A 24,063-nucleotide genomic window follows, 5' to 3' on the forward strand; every position below is an offset into this window, starting at 1 on the left:
ATATACTTGAGATGGTGAGTGAGTATTGCAGCTCCTACCAATTTTGCCATTTAGTTTGTGAAACTGCACAATTTACTGTAATATCACAATGTGTCATGATTCTACATATACAGTGAAGTCACTCCAAATGGCCAACTCTTAGAGATCATCTTCATATCCACACCAGGGTTTCTGTGACAGATTTTCAGTTCCACTATATATTATACATACTAGCCATCTTCTTGAAGATGACCCACCCCACAGAAGGTGATGTTTTGATTTGAAATACTGTTTTCAAAACGTTTTAATGTAATTGTATGTAAACCTATTGTAATACTTTATTTTGCCAAGAGGTCCTCAATTATTTCTCCTGACTTCTTCTTTCTCCTATACCTCCTGTCCTGAATGTACTTTGTAATAGGCACAGTTTTCATCTGTAATGAGCAGTGGCATAACTAAAGACCTGTGGGCCCCGGTGCAATCTTTTGTCCGGGGCCCCCTACCTCATCCCTACAGCGAATTCATGATAGTGATGGTTATGGGTGATAAGGAGTTTAATCCTCCTTAGTGTGGTTAGGGTAATCTGTGGGTCTCCTTGGTTTATGGGCCAGATGGAAGCCGTAAACCTCAATACTGATGCCAGCGCTTATGGGCTCCTGGGCCCCAATGCGACTGCACCCCTCAAGTTACGCCCCTGGTACTGAAACCATTGGTCGATCACCTTGTCAATGAAGCTTCATAAAAATGCATTCCTCGTCATTCTGCTCTCTTCTCTCTGTGCCTCATACGTCTAGATTTAGATTTTACATTAAATAGAATACATTCTGACAACCTGGGCTTTGAAAGGTAGAAACATCAAGTAAGACATTTATTATAATGATTTTTTACAGCAAAACCCTACTAAAAATCCCAGAGGATAACTATACTGGATGTTCTATAGCAGTGTCTTCACCACAGAAATTCAGAAAAATGCTTGTACTATATGTGTAAATGAGTGAAAAACTACATGAAAATTTTTCCCTAAGTGTAGATGTTCTGTGCTAGTAAAATCTGTTCTTGTGACCCCAAGTCTTATCTGTGTTTTATTAACACAATGATACCAGAACATTTCTAGTAAGAATATAGTCAAAGATAAAAGTCATGAATTGTGCATTTCTCCATCTGATCCCGCGTGTTTTCCTTCATGTTTAAGTGATATGCTATGTAATCTAATAGCCCAGGTGCAGCACAGGTTGAAACGAGAAGGAGATCAGGCGATAGATCAGGCTGGAGCTGAATGAAGGAACCAGACTGAGAAAGAGAAAGTTGTAATGTGCTCTGCTGTCAAAACATGAAGGAAGTCCAATTATATTAAGCGCAGTTTGTCGAGATAGTGACTTCTGTCTGGGGTCATTCAGTAGAAGACACTCCAAAACATCAAACATGGGGAAGAAAAAGAAGAGTCGTTTAGAGATTATGATGGAGGATGGTAAGTACCAAAGATCCAGTGTACTACTGAATATGTTATATAGATGCATACTCTATGAGAATATATTATCAAATATGCATATTTGTGTATCTATTATGTTTACAATATCATAGGTATTTTTTAAAGTTAGAAAGATCCAATTCTTGACTGTTAGATTAGTATTAGAATAGTTTATGCCTCTGCTTTCAAGTAAACTCTCTAAGTGAAAGGTAAACCAGCCAGACAAAAATCAATATTGTACTGAAATCACTTATTTCATATCTAGCATATATAGTCAGTATTAAAGTGGGTGTTCTAACATAACATCTTAGCACTTATTTACGGGATAACTGTTTAGTTGCAGGAGACTCCCACCATTCATGAGTACGGAAATCCCGTGTCACTTTTTTTCAGTGGAGCGATGGTCACTCGTATGCTGTTGTTCGCTTTCTTTGAGATTGATGAAGATAGAAACATTGTAATATACAATAAGATGAATTTTTAGCCCCCAATGTAACTGTAGGGTGTCAAGACTTCAGGAGAAAATGAACTACTTTTTTATGCACAGGGCAATTCTTGTACTTAGCAATCAATGCACAGTAGACAAATATAGGGAAACTTCTTTAATGTGATGACCCATAATTACATTATAAAATGGTCTGATAAAAGGATCACCCTCACAAAGACCACTAACCATGAATATAATGGAAATGAAAACATGTGAATGGCCCAGATATCCTTATTTGAGGTCAAAATTTCAGAATTTTCCATCCAGTTTGGCCTACAATCCTACAATGTTGATTCAAAACACTCATGCAGTAGAAGCAAATTTTTCACTTTTTTAGGTGCTGCATGTTCGCTTTCCTCGGCCTTCTCCCTCTGTCCACCATACTGTTGTGGGCACTGAGAAAAGTATAAAATTCTTCTGTTTCCAGTCACTCCCCTGCAGTTGTAGCTTATTTAATGCATGTTCCCCTAAAGGATGATGCCTGATCAATAAGGTACCTAGGTTCCTGTGAAGGTGTATTTTTTTTCCTCAGCTTCTTTAACCGACTCTGAATCTGTTCTGTCTTTCCAGAGCTCAGCCTGTTTACTTTGCTGTCTCTATTTCCCGACCTTTGCCTATTTAGCATGGTTATTAACACTGCCTGCCCTGACCTTGACTTGTCCCCTGACCATGTCTCTGTCTGTTCTCTTTGGGGCTATGCACATGTTGGCTTGGTCATCTGTCAACAAAGTGAGACTACTTGTAGGTGTAGCAACCTGAGATTATCTACAGCAAAGGACAAATTCCTAGATGGGGGTTAAAAGGAGAAAACCAACATCCTCAGGAGTAGCCCAAAGTCAGATTAGTTTTTGTTGCACATTGGGTCATCATTGCTACATTAAAATTCTCTCCTGGAAATCACATTAATCCTTGGATCAGTGTAGCAACACCAAAAATCTAACAATTATAACTTGTAATATTACCCTCAAGAGACGCATCTAGGCCTTTCGTGAACACTTTTAGTGAACTCCTGATGAAAACATTCACTGGAAAAGTGTTCATAATGTCACTGCTTTTCCACTTATAACTCATTAGTATGTTATGCAGAAACCATCTTTCCTCCAAATGTAGTTAATACCTTTTGTAACAGTCCTTTGTATGAAAAGACCCTGGAAATGATCATGTACCAACCTTTAATACATTTATTCATAGATATTAGGTTGTCTCTCCATCATCTATTTTGATAATTAAATAAGCCTAGGTTTGATAATTTCTCTAGATCTTGTATTCTACCCATTCTATTTGTTACTGTGATTGTCTATAAAACTGTCACCGAACTAGTACGTGAGCGTTCCTTGATAATACGTTAGACCATGGCCCATTATGTGTTATATCGGATTTAAAAATATGGAATTTATATTTATATATTAAAACAGAAATCTATGCCATAAATGAAAGCAACAAAAAAGCTCTTATAAGCATAGGAAAGTCAACATATTTACATCTTGTACGTCTTTTTTTACAGCTGGCATTGAAATTGATGGATATTTGGGTACAGACTCTGATACTGATGGTGAGTATTCAAAGCAAAATAGTTTTGTGAATGTGAATAATCTGGTGGTTATACTTTAGAGATCTATGCTGATATCAATGACAGACAACTCTGTGGGAGACATCAAGAACAGATGAATATTTCCCACTTAAAGGGGTTTTCTGACCACAAACCGATTTTTCATACTGCTGACCTATCCACAGCAGCCTCATCTATTACAAGTAATACGAGTATCCTAGTAGACCCATTCGCTACATAGACCACTGAAAATATTCTGAAGAAGTCTGAAATATAGCTTTTAATAATAGCCAACAAACTATATGAAGGTAGAATGAATTTAGGAGTGCTCAAAATAAACGAGCTACAAAAAAGAATAATAAAATGATTATGAATAAAGAGATTGATCTGTGCAATATTTGTGGGTTCAGATCGGTCCTTTATATTGACCTTATCAGGGTGTTACAATTGTTCGATATTCTCAGCATGCAGCTATAGTGTAAGAGAAGAACTCTCCTGGAGTTGATGATAATCTCCAAGTTTCTAGTCCATGGGACAATATGGACCAGCCTACTCAGAAGATTGGACAATGTGGGCATTGCCCAATAAAGCATTTCCAGTTATTCCAGGTTAGCGCTGTTCCTTGCCGAATCTTCTGAGGAGGCTGGTCCATATTGTCCCATTGTCTTGACGTCTTCGTGGCATTTGTAAAGCAGCTGTCTTGTCCTACTCATCCCTCCATTATCTTCTATTTTAGTGGTAATACATGAGGATCCACTCGGTGCTGTTCTCTCTGTCTTTGCAAGTTTCTAGGCCCTCACACAAGTACCTCGTGCACCTGCAGAAACAAGTTCCAAATATAAAGACTTTACGCATTTCTAATACTGATATTGTGATCAGGGGTCAGATATAAAGAGATTGTCAGATGTATAGATACATTAGTAGTGTGTCTTCTTTCAGAGTTAGGGACATGCTACTAGTGTGCCTATACATCTGACAACCTTGTTATATCTGACCCCTGATGACAATATCAGTATTAGAAATGCGTACAGTCTTTATAACAGGGACTTCTTTGTGCATGTGCATAAGGTATGACTTGTGTGAGGGTTCCTACATAATCTGGCATATTCTTTGCTAGAAGTAATACCTCTCTGAGGGTACATTCAAATATGTCTTGTGTTATCAGCTTTTCTGTTTTGTCAAAATAACAGAGAAACTGATAAACAGTAACTTCAATGGATGCTTAGGGCTAGTTCACACGGAGTACAATGCTCCTGCTGGGGCTAGCCGCAACTGTTGTGGCTTCCGACAGTCATGGCTTTCCGCTCCGGATTAGGCCCAAATGAATGAGCCTAGTTGGGAGGGAGGTGTCGTGAGGCGGATGTCCGTGGCTGAATCAGCTGCAGAATACGCCTGAAGAAAGGGCAGCTCATGGAAAAAGGAAATGACCGTCTCCCATTGAAATCAATGAGAGCCATTTTTTTTGAGCCGGATTCTGACATGGATTCCGCGTCAAAATCCAGCCCATTTGACTTCATGTGAACTAGCCCCTTAAACTGCTCAGTCGTTCTCTGTTTGCATCCTTCCACAGTGAATCTCTTTTTTGGAGGGAGAAAAGAATTTGTACATGGGAAGCCTTTTTAATTTGACAAAAAAGAACAGATTCATAATGGAAAGGATATCAGATATTTTTTATACATTACAGTCAGTGGTACATGGATACGAATAGAAGGTTGTCCATTTATATCCATCTGTCCGTCTGTTTTTGATAGTATCATTTTTTCTCTTTTGGCTGATCCATCAAAAATGGATTACCAGCAGAGATGTGAGTATATAATGAAGCAAGTCATGATTTATTTTTACGGGCTTTAAAAAAGCAAACAGAGATAAAAGATGAACCCATGGATTTCTAAGGGTACTATACGATGTATTTACAATATGGGTTCGCACACATTGCACATAAGGGCTTATAGCACAACCTGCACTGAGATAACTACATCCCATGTGGCCCCAAAAACACTACATCTCCTTGACCTCCTCTAAGTAGATGTAAATTGTTCAGAGGTACAGTAATTATATAAAATGGCCAATCAAGAAAAAAGTCACAATTTTCATTATATACATTAGTCATAGACATAGTCAATAAACACTTCTTTAACTAATAAGAAAATGAATAATAGGTTTTCTACATAAACCAAATTACTTTCTCTTCTTTAAACAGAACACAAGGTTCTTGCTTGCATAAAACGAGAAAAAATTCACAATTCAGAATCTGATTTTAAATTTACTATGAAAAAAACTAATAAAAGCTGCTAAAATGTTTCATAGCGATTTCTTAAGATGCAAGGATTACCAATGTGTAGTAATAGCAGGTGGTTAGAAAAGACTGGTCAAACTAAACTTTGACAAAAATATACATTTACCAAGTTCTTTGTACTTCTGACTTCTAACAACTTCTAATACAACCAGAGTTCCATGTTGAAAAAAAATTATCCTGCAGAAAATTGCAAATGGTGTTTGATGGTACAGAGCTGAGTTACAGCTCAGGGAATTGCTGTCAGATGTATTCCTTTCAGAAGTTTTCTTAAGATTAATCTGAGATTCCTTACTTTTGCAATTGGAAGACTTTATTACAGAAGCCTGCGGAATTGAATAGGAGGAGAATGAGAATTAAACATGAAAATATCTTGAGAAAAGAATCTGCTCTGCAAGACATTAAAGAAAAAGACATGGCTTTGTGAAATTACTGTTACCAACATTTCAAAATTATTTCTAGGAATATTGTCCCACTATCTTATACTATCTCCAGTGACAACACAGACCCCCAACACACTAAAAAAGACATTTTTTTTTTAATTCATTTTTTAAATTTTGATTATGTATTAATATAATAATTGATTCAGGTTAAGACTGAAATCTCACGTGGTAGAATAATCTAGATCAAGAACAGAGGTCCATCTGTTTGGTGAAGTGGCCGCTTCTTCCTTGATTCTTTACCACGTGTTGACTGGTGGTCACCTCTCCAGATGGGATGGGGAATCTCTGTTCTCAACATAGGTGTGGGTCCCGTAGGCAGGACTAACATCTATCAGACATGTATGCAATAACCTGTGCATATATGACATAAATGCCTTTAACAGGAATACATTAATAATATCCCACCATTTTATACAACCAAATCTTACACAGATCTGTCTGTTCCATTGATGGGATATATATTCAAACATACATTGTGTGTGTGTGTGTGGGGGGGGGGGGTTCATCATTTCCCTTTCACCAGTGTTTCTGCAAATGTGGGGGGTAGGGACGGCCTAAGCAGGGACTGATTTATCATAACTAACAGGAACTTTCTGTTGTGAGTTATGAATGGATTACCAATGTATGCAGGATCTGTAGATCACTTAGATTCAGTTGTGTTCATCAGTCCTTATAACTATGATATATAAAAAAACAAACAGTCAAATACAACAGAATTCCACAATTACTTTATTGCTAAATTTACTGTGTAACATCACAAATATTTGTTTAACATTGTATTATAGATGATGAGGAAGAAGAAGAGGACACATCAAGAAAGGTGACTGGCAGAAAGTTACCCCAAAAAGAATCTCAAAGGAAAAATGAGAGTGAAGAAGAAGATAGCGATGAAGATATATCTCCGAGACCAACCAGAAATGCTAGGAGTAGAGCTAAATCAAGACAAAATAATGATGATGATGATGAGGAGGAGGAAGAAGAAGATGGAGCTGTTAAGAAAGGTTACAGGAACAGGGGAAGAGCTAATGCTAAAAAGGGGGTGAAAGAAGAGAAAAATGATGGGAAGAAGGGAAAGAAAGGTGTGCAACAGAAGGATCAAAAGAAAAATAGCAGGTATTGTTGTGTACTGTAGAAACTACTGAACATACTCTTAAGGGGACATTAAACTTCAAGTCTATCTTATCTCCATTTGTTGCGATTGAATATAATATAATATAATATAATATAATATAATATAATATGTTTTTTGTCCTCAACCTCTTCACTCTAGGGAGACTGACTTATTTAATGATTTTATTGACAGAAGATATAGAAAGTTCTTTGTGCCACAATGTCTCCTTTATCACATATATCCTCACACTTGGGTTGCTTTGGTCCAGATATGCAAAATATGTCAAAACTAATAAATAAGTAAAACTATAAATCTCACTGTACATTAATCATCATGTACAACATTTCTTATAAGACTATGCATAGGTGAAAGATAAAAACTGAAGTTCAGGTGTCCAAATGTTTTTGTTTCTGTTAAAGCTGAGAAATATTAGCCATCAATATATAATCTTATATAATGAACATATTAGTGTAGTAACATGTCAACTATAACAGAACAGGGAAGCAAGAGGTTACATTAATTCATTTCCATGTATAAAGTGTAAAAAAACTAACAATGGGAGCTGGAGAGAAAAATACCTGATAATGGTAAATATGGTAGATATTAATAATAATTAGTAATATATACAGTATGATAAATAGGTTCTCAGGGAATACTTGTTGGTATAGGTAATATTACAGGCACAGCTCCCTAGGTAAAAATAAAGAGAAGGAAGACAATACCCTTTTTTTTGAAGAGAGCTAGTTTATGTAACTCATATAAAATATTACAAATATATAAAATTGCCTGATATAACATGTTAACAGGTTTTGCCTCCTGAACACAAATCCTGTTCATATGATCTTTTAGAGCCTGTGAATGTCATAGAGGACAGTGGCCCCATAAACTATTTGAATGGCCACCTTACAATGCTATTCATTGCCATGCTGGCTTCCAATTTATAAGGAGTTATCTTCATTAAATAATCAGAATGAAACCCATTCACCAGTCTTCATATACCACTAAACAGTATGTCAGTGTGCAAAAGCAGCGCTGAGGAGGTCTGTAGTCATATGTTAGTGATTTGGTCGGTATTTCCAAGCATAAATCAGGGTGTAAAACACAAAACATGGGCAAATTGTTCTATTTTAGCTTATCTCTGAGTAAGGCCTGGTTCACATCTGCATTCGGTATTCCATTCGGGGAGTCCCTTTGGGGATCCCCAGAATGGAATACCAAACACATTGACAAGCGGCGAGCTTATGAAAGCACACAGACCTCATGGACTATAATGGGGTCCGTGTGTTTTCCACATGCTCTCTGTACGAGTCATGCGGAGAGGAAAGTAGTTCATGAAGTACTTTTCTCTCTGCAAGATTCATGCGGACAGTGTGTGGAAAACAAACATTATAGTCTATGGGGTCCGTGTGCTTTCAGAAGGACTGTGGCAGAGTTTTAAGGGGATACTCTATGATAAGATATTGAAAAACAAGGGGCCCACCACCCTCAACAGTCTCTGTTCATCGCAAGCTCATCTGCAATGTTAAATGGTCCACAATGACTCTAATCCTTGAGGGAAGGGACGTGTTGATATGTAGGAGAAGTACATTATTGTTGACCAGTGGCACATATAATATTTGGTAGAAACTGGTCCCCATAGTGGACAAAACTTCAGGCTGTACTATGGGATTATCCAGAGGCATAATATGAAATCACTCCTGACTATAAAGTATTGTTTATAGTACTGGTCTGTTCAAAATGGGAAGAGACACCTTATGGACCCCTATAGTTCCTGAGCCTGGAAGTGACTGCACTTAATAATCTTAATAATGTCATGCTATATACTTTCTATCTATAAAATCCAGTCTAGAAGTTGCTCCATAAGGAGAGTTGAAAAATATAAGCAGGAACCTAAGAGTGGATTCAGCACTCAGATCCCCAGAAGTCACATCTCTACTACATGTCAGCTGTTTTATGAAATTACATTTTCTAATGACTGAAATAAGTCATTGAATCCGATCATCTTAGACCATAGACCTTATGATTATGTGTAAATGTACCCTAATGTACATAAATGTCCCCACATAGAATTGGATGATAGTTATTATATCTATAGTTATTATATCTAATATCCCATAACATAATAATAGCCTAACGGAGAAATAGCGCAGTAGACTCACCTACAGCCAGCATGCTCTATGCTTCTTACCTGATGCTTAACCGGTGCCAGACTGGAGATCCTCATGGCCAGTAAGGCTGGTGCTGTACATTACTGAACTTACTGATATCCAGCAGCAGTCTCATACTGAAGACGTATTTGTTCTTCCAGTAATTGCTGGGATATTAACATGATACTAATTAACATATATTTGCATCACCAGAGACTTCATTAGTTATTAATCCCTAATATCTATCTATCTATCTATCTATCTATCTATCTATCTATCTATATATTAACAATTCTGCATATTATGCTTGTCTATAAATTACAGAAACTGAAGCTAAATTATAAAATAGACACTACCGGTTCCTTAATATTTGTACGCCTTAAATCAAAGATAACAAATGACCCATTTGATTAAAGTACAACTTTGACCTATGTTTTTCACTATATAAAATAGCCCTGAATTACTAATGGATTGCAAAGTTTTAAGTCATTAAATCATATCTTTGGGGTATAAACAAACATGAGATAAATCCTGTATAGGGCATGCACATACTGTATAGCAGGGGTCCTCAAACTGCGGCCCAAGGGCCACATGCGGCCCGCCAAGCACTTCTGTCTGGCCCCACCAACAATGCTGGCAGGCGTGCATTTATAATGAAGTTCCTGGGGAGTTCGGGCCAGGCCATGGAGCACACTTCACTTTACCTATTGGAGGACACTGCTCCCGATGTCTGTGCGATTTGCTCTGCCTCTGGCCCACTATTTAAAAAGTTTGAGGACCCCTGCTGTATAGTCACAATTGCTGCAGGCGGGTCAGGAAGACAGATACTGAACGCTTACCCATATCCTGGTTACCACTTTGCTATTCTGAAAAATCTGATTTTGCTGCCAGCCTGAAAATATTCTTGTTTAATGACAGATGTATTGCAAATAAATGTGATAAGATATTAATTACCAGATCTTTAAGGGTCTATGCTACAGCTGCAATACCCATTGATGTGGAATAACCAGGAGCCAGTTCTGGTTTAGGGGTTCTTGTATTGCCACTGAAATCCGTAAAAGTTACATAAGGCTAAGTATATGTCAAATTATAAAACCACTCTTATAAATGAATAGTTGTTTCCGCTTAGAGGTCTATATAGAAGAGTGAGGGGATAAAGCTGTTGGGAGGGTCTGACCTGCCGCTAAGTTCAGCTGCACTTAGTGACTGAGAGCTCTTTTGGCACGTCTTACTCTGTACAGCGGTAGGGAATTATTTTTCTTATATTCACATAAATTATTCATTCATGAAAAGCCGTTTTATAGTCGGAGGGACTCTCTAAAGGCTTCTTTCTAGGCATTTGTTGTCCCAAATGCCAACCCCCACCGCCATAACACGCATGACATGTCTGACTGACTCTGTAATGTAATTAATCATCTATTAGTTAATATCGAGTACAGTAATTTTATGCTGTTTTACCACCGTTTCCTTCATGTGTTGGGAAGCATTAGTCTTCTATTTTTATATGGATTTATTGTGTTCAGTTGTTTACTGCTGCTCCTGTAATACTGCACAGCATGTAACATCTCAGGGATGCGAGTGACTTATTCCCTCTTAAAAGCTTATTGATTTTCTATTGATTTAGCAGTAGTTTTTATTGATATTGCTGTAGTTTACTGTACTTATTGCTATAGAGTATATTATGAAATATATTCCCTTTTATGTGAACACAGTGATGGCTGGTCTGCAGTTATGGACTGTTAGTTTTTACAAAAAGACGCGTATTATACCTGAATTGAATAACATAAAGCTTATGGGTATGGGGAAAGTTGTAGGTTTGCATAAGCTGAAAAGCCACTAACTAGAGTTTTTACTCTGTATGCACTTGTATATGTCAGTATGTATGGATCAGTATTAATATAAAACAAGGGGACAAGGAAGGCACAAAATGTGAAGGATCATCTGGTGCTACAGAAATGAATGTAGATAATGTATTCCCACAAGAGGAGGCACAACACTCACAGCAACCCAATACAGCAGTAGCTAGTGTTTTGCCAATCCACTTTGGTTATCACATGATGTCGCTTCAATCAGAGGAACAAGAGCGGTAGGGAAGTAAAAGACCAGTACTCGGGCCAAAAATTCTCCAGTGTCAAAAGGATCCAATCCTAGGAAAGCTGACTTCTGTATTGTGCTCCTCAAACAAATACACTAGGGGATCCATATTCTGGCTGAAACATTGTGCTTCACGACACTTCATCAGGTTTATACCAATAAGGTGCTTTTAAGTATCAAACACATAGCTGCTATAAACTATTGATCTAGATATGGTTAATCCCAGTGCATTCCTTTGAGCCATTCCATTCAGCACCCAACTTTCCCAGGATTGGATCCTTTTGACGTTGGAGAATTTTTGTCCCAAGTGTTGGTTGTTTACTTTCTCTACTGTTCTTTCTGCTCTATGCATGGATTGGAGGAGAAGGGATCGGTCATTATCAGTAACCCAGAAAATTCCTTTCAACAGATTGTCCCTTGTCATAGACTCGATTTGATCCATGGATAACATAGAGGGGTTCTCCTACTCACAACACTACATTTTAATAATTCTTCTGCATCTTCCATTTAGCTTATTGTTAGTGGGTCCTCAGACAGAAAACTAGTTAGCATAGATGGATGCCACAATCTGCAAATGTGGGTCTTGCAGCACAAGGATTTGGAAGGGCCATGACAGATTTATCCGAACTCACAATGGTAAGTTACAATGGAAAGATACGGTCAGTTCCTAATTAGCATAGCTGGCAAATCTGGGGCTTGTGTCAAAGAATACAGGTGCGTGTTTTCAACATATAGTGCTGTGCTCATGGATCTCTGGGAACTCCCCTTTGCTCTGAGCACCTAATATCCTTAATGAAGAAAACGTCTTCTTTTTGGCATCCACGGGACTGTGAAACATAATGAAGGTAAGATACGTAAGCATGTCACATGCCTATAGCGCTATGGTGGCGGCTTGAAGGGGTTAAGGAAGGTGATAGACTCCCTTTAAAACTACAAAACACAGATGCCTTTAAAAACAAATTAGCATTCTGATTGTGTTTTATCCAGGTGTTTTTCTTGCGTTTTTAAATGCAAAAAAATGCACTGTGTGGAACGAGCTTGAATGGTTTAGGATTTATTAACTAGCTGAATATAGTTGATGGCTACTCGAATATCTATGGTTTTTGCTTCCATAATGGTAATGTAGATTGTGCAGTGCATTTGACTGGCGTTGTAGCTGATATTCCCATGACTTCCCATGACGCAAGCCTAAATTTTTGTAAATTAGCCTCTATAGAATTATTCTCCTTCACAATCAGCGGCTCCTTGTTTTCTTATTACTGTCCCTGCTGTGCAAACCTTTCTGCAAATATTTAATCAGTTCATGGCAAAGGCCAATTAACTGAAATCTGCGGGATTCTCTCCAGCTCCTGACAATCACAACATATTTCCTCCAGAACTTGCCTTATTTCTTGAGAGCGGAGGACCATTTTATATAGCAAAACAGAAATATAAATATTTAGCGGTTATCATATTTTTATTGTAGCATTAATGGTCCTTGATGGAGTGTAAATGGTTAAATCCTCAAATCAGACATCTGTATAATAACGCTAAATAGAAAAAAGATGGCAAATATGTATTAAAATCCCATTAACCTGAATTATGAATGTGATGTGCAGCAGAGCTGTCAAACAATTTATTGGAAAAATGGAATTTAGTGTGTAAATGTTTAACACCTGTAAATCGAGTACGAGTAACCAATCTGTATACGCTTAGGAATAGAACATTGTATGAATAGGACTTATAGGTTCTCTTCTCATAAACTTATCAGTATGCTTTAACCCCTAATGCAGACGTACATGACGTACATGACGTATCATGAGCATAGCACATGATTCAGCTATATTTGATGCATATTAACCTCTTAGTGATTCTGCCATTTTAACTTTAAGGCCGGGGCCCCACGTTGCAAGGATGCCATATAGGTATAATAGGGATAGGAAGTCGGCAGAGGAAAAGTCTGAGGACTTTTTGAGAAAAGCGCTGGCCATCGTGCATGCATATTATTTTTACTGGGTAGGGGGAACTAAAGATGAGAAAAAACAGCTCACACTGCTGCCCAAGAACAATGGTCAGACAAAACAGTATTGTAATTTTCCTCCTGTCCATGCATGGCCCAATATAAAAAGAAGGAGGGTTAAATGGTAAAATACATATATTTTCAATAACCAAGAATCTACTTCATGAACCCAAACTTTGAATTTGTCTTTTGTTCACATGGTTGTACTATATAACAATCACCATAGAAATCTTAAGCTTTAATTTTGAAGTCTTTATTTGTTTTATTGTACAGTGATGACCATTCTTCTGCTTCCTCATCGGATGAAGAGTCAATGACTGAAGAAGAGATGGAAATATTGATGGAAAAGGTTGAAGAAAAGAAGAAGTTGATCTCTACCATCAGGAATAAGCCATGGCGCATGAAGAAAAAACTTTCCATTTTAAGGTACTATATGAATAACACGTTCTGCCACTTTAGGAGGAATTTTCTCTTTGGCTTTCTTTGAATTCTGTTCCATACATTGCCCTCCTTAGGCCCTCACTAACCATTCATAAAAGTGATACTTCTTAAATACTTGTATGTTCTTACTAAAACTTTTCTACAAACAGTCTCCTCTCCTCCTTGCCTCTTTGTCATAGTTGGGCTCCTGTTAAACTGTTGTAAGGTGTTACCTCAGGAATTTTAAAAGGCCATTGTGCGTCTCAGCGTTCAGCCTGGGAATGAGCATCCTTGAGTATATGAGGCTACCTGAGAACTTCTTTGTGCCTTTGTGTCTTAACAATAATTTCTGAAATCTGCGTGCATTTCACTAGCCCTGGCCATGACTAGAGATAAATAAATTGGTTCTTAGGTAACTGGATTTCACCCAACGTTTGCAAAAAGTTTGGATTTCATGACTGATTCAGTTTGCAACTAACTACAATGGTAGCTGCCATGTAAAAGTATAGAAAAAACAGAGATGAATGATCACATGACTTCTAGGATTAAGTGGGCTTTCCGATAAAGGGTGCATTCACACGGACTAAAATGGAGTGTAATTTGGAGCGTTTACGGAGCGTTTACGGAGCGTATACGGAGCGTTTACGTAAACGCTCCGTAAATGCTCCGTATACGCTCCGTAAACGCTCCAAATTACACTCCATTTTACTCCGTGTGAATGCACCCAAAGATTTACAAGCAGGGACAGCCAGGTAGAGCATATTATACAATGTGTGGCCCATTGTGGAGCATTATTCTTGTGGGGCAATTGTGGATCATTATACTGTGTGGGGCCCCTCTGGAGCATATTATACTATGTGGGGTCACCATGGAGTATATTATACTGTTTGAGATTTCTTCACTATTTACATTATACCCAATCTGTTTTATAGCAGCTTTCCCATGTTATTACAGGCTGAAATTACATAACATGCTCATTATAAAACAGATATAAATAGTGACGGGGTTAAAGCTCTTGCAAAAGCACCATAGTACCTTCAAACAGTTGATCATCAGGTTCCCTGTTTGTTGGACCTCCATTGATCTCTTAGACTATTAGGACCATTGCAGATCAGCTGGTTCCCAGAGCTGTGGTGCTCACCCACCGTATTCTTGATAACTGCAGTTCTGGTTATAGTTGTGTCCATTTCAAGTATCTAAGATATTGCTGCAATAGCCATAGCCATATCTCCTAAGAATATACCATATGGAGGGGTTTGGGAGCTCCTGTCAAAGTTTGCATCGGGGGCCATAAGACTTTAGTCATGCCACTAGTTAGAACTGTCAGCAGAATCAGTTGTGCAATCACAGGCACTGTTCTGGAGATAGTGCCCATGTAACTCTCTGCAGGCAGTTATGAGCTGCAACTTCCAACCTTGACACATACTTCACAAGCTCAATCTTCAGTTTATCAACAAAAAATGCAAACAAAATTAAGAGATGTAAAAGAAACCTACAAAAATAGATACAATTACAGCAACTAGTGCAAAGCATTTGAAACAGCTAAGTCCTGTCTTCCTCAGGCACAGCGTAACCCCTTAAAATGCTTTGAACCAGTTGCTGTAATTTTTATGTATTTTTGTGGAGTTTTAATACATTATTTCTACATCTAGAGTAATGCTTATGATAGCCTTTTTTTTTTTTTGCTACTGGCACACAATGAGGCTCTGTGACATTACAAGGGGGTAATGGGATATCACAATTGAGGAATGGAATGGAATATTAAATGGCATGATTACAAATAGGGCATAATTAAAGTCTTGTGGACCTGATGCGTATTTTGGGCCCTCTACCCTCTCCTTACAGCGTATTTTTCAAAGTGAAGGTTATGGGTACTGCAGAAGTATCTCAGATACTTGAAATGGATGGTCCCACACAGTGTAATATGTTCCACAATGGTCCTACAAGTATAATGCTTCATAGTGGCCCCACACGGTATAATATGCTCCACAAAGGCACCATATAGTATAATATTCTCCATTATGGCCCCTCACAGTGTAACATGTTCCACAATAGCCCCAGACAGTATATTGTTCCACAGTGGCCCCTGGAGCCCTCTTACCGCTCTGTTAACACAAAAACAGAAAAGCTATGACTTTTAGAAGGTGGAGAGTAAAAAAATGGTTGGGAAGGGGTTGAAGTGAACAGAACACTGCTTCCTTATCGGGTATATCTGTAATGTGTTCTATATCATCTATGCTGATAATCTCCTAGAAATCCATTATATAAATTACACTTCGTAGAAGTCACACGGACTGAACTGAAACAATAGAAACCTAAACAGAGATTCAAAATATGTGGTGGACGGGTCTTTGAAACTGGAGATGACGTGACATCCAATGACTTTCTCTTACTGCTATCTAGGCACAGATCACTTTTACTGTTTTAATTAATGGCACACAGGAATGTAATACGGCAATCCTTGTTACCTGGAGTTGTAGATTCTTAGAAAGTCTGCTATACGCATAAGACAAAGAACCTAGTGAATTTGATTGATATAATAAGACATTTCCACACAGCTTTTGTAAAGTCATTACAACCTATTAACTGTTTAATACTGCAGCTTATTTTTTGCATGGTGAGTTGTTTTTAATGATACCATATTGTGAGGAGATTAAAATCTGCAATGTTAGCGTTGTGCTTGTTTTACTGGTGTTCTCTGTATAGAATTAATGATTTGAGGTTTTAATAGTTGACTTTTTTGGATGTAACAATACTCATTGGGGAGATTTACTAAGTACATGAGTAAATACACTAGGATTGTGGTGTCATTCACGCTAAGCACTTTTATGACTTGTACAAAAAAGTGATATGGCTTCATGGGAAAGGGACATGGCTTCACAACAAGTGGGCATAGTAACACATTGTGCCAAGCACTCGCCAACATTTTGAGCATTTACTCATGCAAACTAAGCAAACTGATAGAAGGTGGCAGTCAAGGAAAGGACTTATGTAAAAAAAAGTTTCTTTGAGGGCTAAAGGAAAACTGTTTGGAAGTCAGCGCCCTATACATTAGTGCTTGGCCTTCAGGAAACCTAGTGACATGATCTAGGATTAAAGTCACACAGAAAGCTGTTTCTGGGTGCTTGCTGCACAGCAGTGTGACACAGCTTACTGGTTAATAATGAGAACAGATTTATCATGTAGCATCAGACACGATCATAACTTTGCACTGTCTAAATTTTATATGCACAATGGAATGAATGGGTTGATTTAAAATTTTTCCCTTTTTTTGTATTCTATACACGTGTATTATGCTAAAATGTGCTCGCTTAAACTCCGCGTGCACGGGCCCTAAGATAGTTTTTTTTTTTTTTTTTTTTAAATGTAGATTGTGAGCCCCACATAGAGCTCACAATGTACATTTTTCCCTATCAGTATGTCTTTTTTTGGAATATGGGATGGAAATCCATGCAAACACGGGGAGAATATACAAACTCCTTGCAGATGGTTTTTTGCCCTTGGTGGGATTTGAGCACCAGGACTCCAGTGCTGCAGGGCTGCAGTGCTAACCACTGAGCCACCGTGTGGCCCCAAGGGCCCTAAAATAGTTTTAATGTGGGCAAAAACAGCCTTTATAGGGTTAGACCTGGATCCATGACATTAAAGGGGTTCTTCCATTAAAACAACTTTTTTCTAATTACCATGTCGGAATAGCCTTAAGAAAGGCTATTCGTCTCCTACCTTTAGATGTGGTCTCCGTCGTGCCGTTCCTTAGAAATTCCGGTACTTACCGGTATGCTAATGAGGTCTCGGCAGCAATGGGGGCGTCCTTCTTCTTCATCTGTCTCCTCCCCTTGTCTGTCGTCTTCTTTCTTCGTCATGTCTGACGCCTGTGCAGTCGGCTCTGACAGCCAAGATCCTGTTAGAGCCGACTGCGCATGCTCAGTAAGGTCTGTACAGCCCTCTGAAGACCTTAGAGCAGGGGTAGGCAACCTTTTTTGTTCAGCGTGCCGATTTAAATAAAAAAATCAAAGATGAGGTCCTCGGTGTGCCGGTCAATAATTGTAAAGCTGACGACACCTACACTAAAGTCATATAGCACAAACCACAACATACAGGTGCTGTCATACTGCGCTCCAAGCCACATGCGCTTACCACTATTTGCTTGGATACACATGTTCTTTTCCATTAGAAGCAATGTAACATACGTAACCCACAATTAGAGGTAATGTATGTGACTGGGAACAGAGTGAGGTCATACCTGTAAAGCGCTGACACATAATGTACTTGGATGCTCCATCCAGTCCCTTGGCCCTTCAGTTTTCTGTAAGTGAAACGCAGATTAATTTCAGTCACTTTTAGTTCCTGGTGATGCAGTAACTGCAAAACCCCAGCCAGGAATTAATGGGTGTCACACTTACACCAAAGTGACCGCACTGGTGCCCAGGAACTGGATTTGGCTATAATTGCATCTAGTTACAGTGTCACCACCCAATAGAATCACACTACGGCTAAGGCCCCACATTACAAAAATGCAGCTTTTTCTGTTGCAGATTTAGCTGCGTTTTTTTTCCGTCAAAGCCAAGAATGGCTAGAAAAGGAATGGGAAATATATAGGAAGCTTCTTATATGTCTCCCTTCTGCTCAATCCACTCCTGGCTTCGGCTCAAAAAACACAGCAAAATCTGCAACAACAAAAAAAAGCTGTCTACAACATGGGGCTTTAGCCTAAGGCTGAGGCACAGGGAACACAGCTTTTTTGTTGAATATTTTGCTGCGTTTTTCTGAGCCTAAGGGCTCGTTCACATCTGCGCCTGGTCTCCGTTCTGCAGGTTTCCGTTTCCTGCACAAAACAGAGGCAGGAGACGGAAACCTGCAGGAGTCATTCTCACCCATTCATTTGAATGGGTATGAAAGATGTCCGGCCGTGAGTGGCGGTGAGCATTTTATGCTCTCCGCCGCGAAACCGTTTATTTTTTAAATTGGACACAGAGTCGGACATGCAGTACTCTGTGTCCGATTTTAAAAACCGGTTTCGCGGCAGAGAGCATAAAACGCTCACCGCCGCTCACGGCTGGACCCGGTCTGACAGCTTTCCATCTTCTGCATGCAGAAAGCTGAGAACGGAGACTGAACGCTAGTGTGAACCTAGCGAAAGCCAGGAGTGGATTGAGCAGAAGGGAGACATATAAGAAGCTTCCTATATATTTTCCATTCCTTCTGTAGCCATTTTTAGCTTTGGTTGAAATAAACTGCATCAAAATCTACAACAAAAAATGCAACGCGGGGCCTCAGCCTTACACCTCCTGCACGCAAATGGCACAGATGTGGTTTTCACTGACCTATATGTTAAAAATGAATTGACAAGGCGGAAAATGCAGACAGATATAGGGGATGTATAGGACAGATATAGGGTACGTATAGGACAGATATAGGGTACGTATAGGACAGATATAGGGTACGTATAGGACAGATATAGGGTACGTATAGGACAGATATAGGGTACGTATAGGACATATATAGGGTACGTATAGGACAGATATAGGGTACGTATAGGACAGATATAGGGTACGTATAGGACAGATATAGGGTTCGTATAGGACAGATATAGGGGATGTATAGGACACATATAGGACCTGCTCCATAATTTTTAGCTCTTCATTTTGGCCCAGATACACAGCCACAAAAAATGGCTGTATATATGGGTCAATTGAAATGTATAGGTCTGTACTCTTATCCAAAGTTGTGGATAAAAAGTCCAGTCATGTACATTACAGCTTAGTAACTCCATGGGCCTCATATTAATAGCAGTTAACCCCATCATGTCCCTCACATTAACCCCCTGTGAGCTTTACATATGGGACACTGATATGTGAGATAATAAGTGAATATCTTCATTATGTAGATCCTTTATTAGTACCTCCATATGTCTCACATATCAGTAACCCTTATGTGAGCCACATAGGGGTTAATGTGAGGGACATGATGGGGTTAACTGTTATTAATGTGAGGCACATGGAGTTACTAAAACTAAATTAATAAAACCAAATGCCTGACATTAATAAGAATAGTTAGTAACACACACGTACCTGGTGTTGTGTTTGCTTTCACTTTGTTCAGCTTCCTTTCCTCCTCAGGGCTGCAGACGGCAGGAGCTCCTCCTCACGTGTAGCAGCAGGTCCAGGGAGCCCTTATCCTGTGCATTGAGAGGCTCACCTCTGATTGGTGGCAGTGAGAGAAGGGGGCGTGTCCTACACCTCGGCTTTAGCAGAGCTTCTGAAGGGACGCTTTCTCAATTTAGTGCATGAAGGTTGCAAGCTGGCTGCCGTGCCAGCAAAATATGCCTCGCGTGCCAGTCTTGGCACGCGTGCCAGGGGTTGCCGACCCCTGCCTTAGAGCATGCGCAGTCAGCTCTAACAGGGTCTCTGCTGTCAGAGCCGACTGCGCAGGCATCAGACATGACGAAGAAAGAAGACAACAGACAAGGGGAGGAGGCAGATGAAGAAGAAGGACTCCCCAATTGCTGCCGAAACCTTATTAGCATACTGGTAAGTACTGGTATTTCTAAGGAAAGGCGCGACGGAGACCACATCTAAAGGTAGGAGATGAATAGCCTTTCTTAAGGCTATTTCGACGTGGTAATTAGAAAAAAAGTTGTTTTATTGGTAGAATCCCTTTAAAGGGGTTCTCCCATCTCAGACTTTCTCCAGGCTGTATGCAGCGTCTGCTTCTCACTTGATGAATTTCTCTCTCTCCCCCTCCCTCCTGCTGAACGGAACATACAACACTTCTGTGGGTCAGATAATCTGCAGATTCTTGTACAGAATGGACTCAGTGTTATCTGTGTTTACTTATAGAGATAAGAGACTTGGCTTTATCAGCAAAGTGCAATTATCTCAATGGATTGTCCTGCTGGCACTGAGTAAGTGACGTCACTTGTTCTAACTCTCAGGTCCGTGGTTATAACAACACCGTGTAAACAATGGGAGGAATAAATTCATATACCAGGCAAACAAAGCAGAATTTCTAAAGTAATATATTTGGGAAAAGGCTTCAATTTACATAAGCTACCAGTATAGATAGGATCCTTGAGATGGGACAACCCCTTAACGTTCTCTACATCCGTCTGATTTTGTGGTGTGAGAAATCACAATTAACTAGAAGTAAGTTGATGACTATTACTACTAGATATAATTCGGCACATATAAGATGATCAAGGCCATAATAAAATAGAGGTTTTGGAATAAATGTTGATTATAAACGGTAAATAACATTACTTATCATCAATGTCGGGCTGGGAGCCCTTGGACTTACAATGATATCTTTGTTGTTACTTTTGCAAACTCAAGACTTATCATGAGTGAGAGATATTAAATTATTGTGTTTCTGAATTCAGTCATTTCTGAATGGGGTTGTCATTTGCTAAACCTTTGCGGCCCATTAGAGGGTCCTTTGGTACTCTATTGGGCGAGTACTACCCTTCTTATCATGATTCCTTTCTACTAGGGATGCTCAAAAATTTGTGGAGAAATTTGAAGGTGCACTGGGAAAAGGAAAAGGAAAGAAATTCTATGCATATAAAGTCATGATGCTAAAGGTACGTCTGACTCAAGGGCACTGCTATAAAGCTCACATGTCCTGCTAGGGGCATGTTAATATGTAATATTTTAAACTGTAGTAACTTTTATGTGCAATTGAACACAGCACTGATATTGAGAATATATCTGGTCCATAAATCATGAGGTAAGTGACAGAAGACAATTGTAAAAACTGATAACAATGAGGTTAGGCCAATGCATGCTTTGTAGTGTAAACCCATGTACTACAATTAGGAACATAAACCTTTTCTATTGGTTATATGCAATAACATAGCCTGTACTAGAAGTAAGTATTATTGTTTATTTATATAGCACCATTAATTCCATGGTGCTTTACATTTGGGAGTTACATACAATACACAAAATATACAGGTAGATATAATACTAATAATGACCGACTGGCACAGTGGGGTAGAGGGCCCTGCCCGCAAGAGCTTACAATCTATGAGTCAACAGAGAGTTCCATGCACATATAAAACCATGGCCACAGACTTTTATTTCAATCATGGGTTATAACAATTTTTCTAACATTATTCCTTACAAAATACAACTATGCTACTACACAAGCAGTCTTGAAAGAAAAAGCAGAGACTTCTTATTAACTCCTGCTGTGAGGATGTGAGTTAGGGAATGCCCAGATGATGGGGTCCAGCCATTCAATCCTAGCCATGGTTAGATCAGCCTCAATGCCCCATGGAAAAGCCATTATGTCCTTCAAATGCCACTGCCAGCCACAGCTATAATATGTCTCAGACAGGCAAGAGATGAGCAGTGTAAGGCCCCCTAGCGAAGTACAGCTAAAAAAACGTGATGTAAAAGCGTTTTTTCCACAGTGATTGCGATTTCACAGAGTTTCCCTCTGCGTATTTTCTGCCTTGATAGTACCTATACGGGAAACAGCAGTGATTCCGCGGGTATAATTGACATGCAGTGTTTGAAAATGCTGATTTTCTGCCGCCATGTGTGAATGGGATTAACCAGAGTCCTATCCACTTTTCAGGTACTGTAAAATGCAGCGTTTCATTCATGCTGCACCGTTTCTGCCGCAACAATATGCTGCGATTTCATAACGACAAGTAATGGAAGAGCTTTGTTTTGTTTTTCAGCTTGTTTAGATAGATATTCCAATTTGAAAATAAAAAGAAGTTGCTTTATGGTGCCATTTTAAATGCACTTCCCATTGTATTATCATTTCATAATTGATCCCTAAAGACACTCTAATTGTGGTGAGGGTCAGCGGTGACATGATATACTGGGAAGGTATGGGAAACCAGGCTGAATAAGCTGTGTGATTTTTGTTAATTATGGTAAATCAATATAGAGCTAAATGTATTAACCTTTATTGTTGATTCTCGTCATTAATTAACATACCTGCAAGGAAACAAAAAAGCGCTGATCCACATATAATTGATATTGGTGTATTAGAAGTCGCTGTAAGATCTGCCTAAAAGCTTGCGCGAAGACACATGATCGATTAGAGGCTTTTATCTACATACCAAGCCATAATAAAACATAACCTCACTATGCTGCATTACCAGGCAGAGTGTATGGGAAAAAAAATGGTGAAAAACTTAATATTTTTTTACATCCTTGGATTGCCCCTTTGATAATTTTTTACAACCACTTTAATTTCCCCTCTATTTTATCCTAGTTCTAGCTAAAACATGAAGGCTACATTCAATTGGCATATACATAGTCATTGGTTTCCCTGTATACGATATACGTTGTATATAACGTACAAGACAATCTGCGGCAGAAGTCAGCTTATTGATGATGTAAAGCTCATCAGTGGTCCAGATTAGAGATGAGCGAACAGTGTTCTATCGAACTCATGTTCGATCGGATATTAGGCTGTTCGGCATGTTCGAATCGAATCGAACACCGCGTGGTAAAGTGCGCCATTACTCGATTCCCCTCCCACCTTCCCTGGCGCCTTTTTTGCTCCAATAACAGCGCAGGGTAGGTGGGACAGGAACTACGACACCGGTGACGTTGAAAAAAGTAGGCAAAACCCATTGGCTGCCGAAAACATGTGACCTCTAATTTAAAAGAACAGCGACGCCCAGCTTCGCGTCATTCTGAGCTTGCAATTCACCGAGGACGGAGGTTTCCGTCCAGCTAGCTAGGGCTTAGATTCTGGGTAGGCAGGGACAGGCTAGATAGGAAGGAGAAGACAACCAACAGCTCTTATAAGAGCTAAATTCCAGGGAGAAGCTTGTCAGTGTAACGTGGCACTGACGGGCTCAATCGCCGCAACCCAGCTTTCCCAGGATCCTGAATGGAATACACTGTCAGTGTATTCCCGTATACCCGATATATACCCCGATACCCGTTCCAACGGTGTGCCCCCCCACCTTCACCCCAGAAATACCCTGCAAGTCCCCTAGCAATAGAATTGGGGCTATATACACCCACAATTTTTACTACTGGTATACAGTGCCATTGTCTGACTGGGAATTCAAAGAATATATTGGGAATACAAATACCCTCATT

The 24,063-nt window shown here is 39.2% G+C and overlaps 1 protein-coding gene across 1 annotated transcript in view; it reads left to right on the top strand.

Moving 5' to 3' along the window:
• Positions 1–1,401: 1,401 nt before the first annotated feature.
• TMC2 (transmembrane channel like 2) overlaps positions 1,402–24,063 on the top strand; it is a 73,310-nt gene continuing 50,648 nt past the window's right edge. Inside the window, exons 1-7 of the mRNA XM_075271995.1 lie at positions 1,402–1,447; positions 2,505–2,663; positions 3,439–3,486; positions 5,168–5,287; positions 7,005–7,332; positions 13,844–13,996; positions 21,479–21,569. Of these exons, the coding sequence (XP_075128096.1) occupies positions 1,402–1,447; positions 2,505–2,663; positions 3,439–3,486; positions 5,168–5,287; positions 7,005–7,332; positions 13,844–13,996; positions 21,479–21,569 (945 nt within the window). The remainder of the gene's footprint in view (positions 1,448–2,504; positions 2,664–3,438; positions 3,487–5,167; positions 5,288–7,004; positions 7,333–13,843; positions 13,997–21,478; positions 21,570–24,063) is intronic.

Source organism: Leptodactylus fuscus, chromosome 4, assembly GCF_031893055.1.
Source record: "Leptodactylus fuscus isolate aLepFus1 chromosome 4, aLepFus1.hap2, whole genome shotgun sequence".
In the NCBI taxonomy this organism is placed as follows: domain Eukaryota; kingdom Metazoa; phylum Chordata; class Amphibia; order Anura; family Leptodactylidae; genus Leptodactylus; species Leptodactylus fuscus.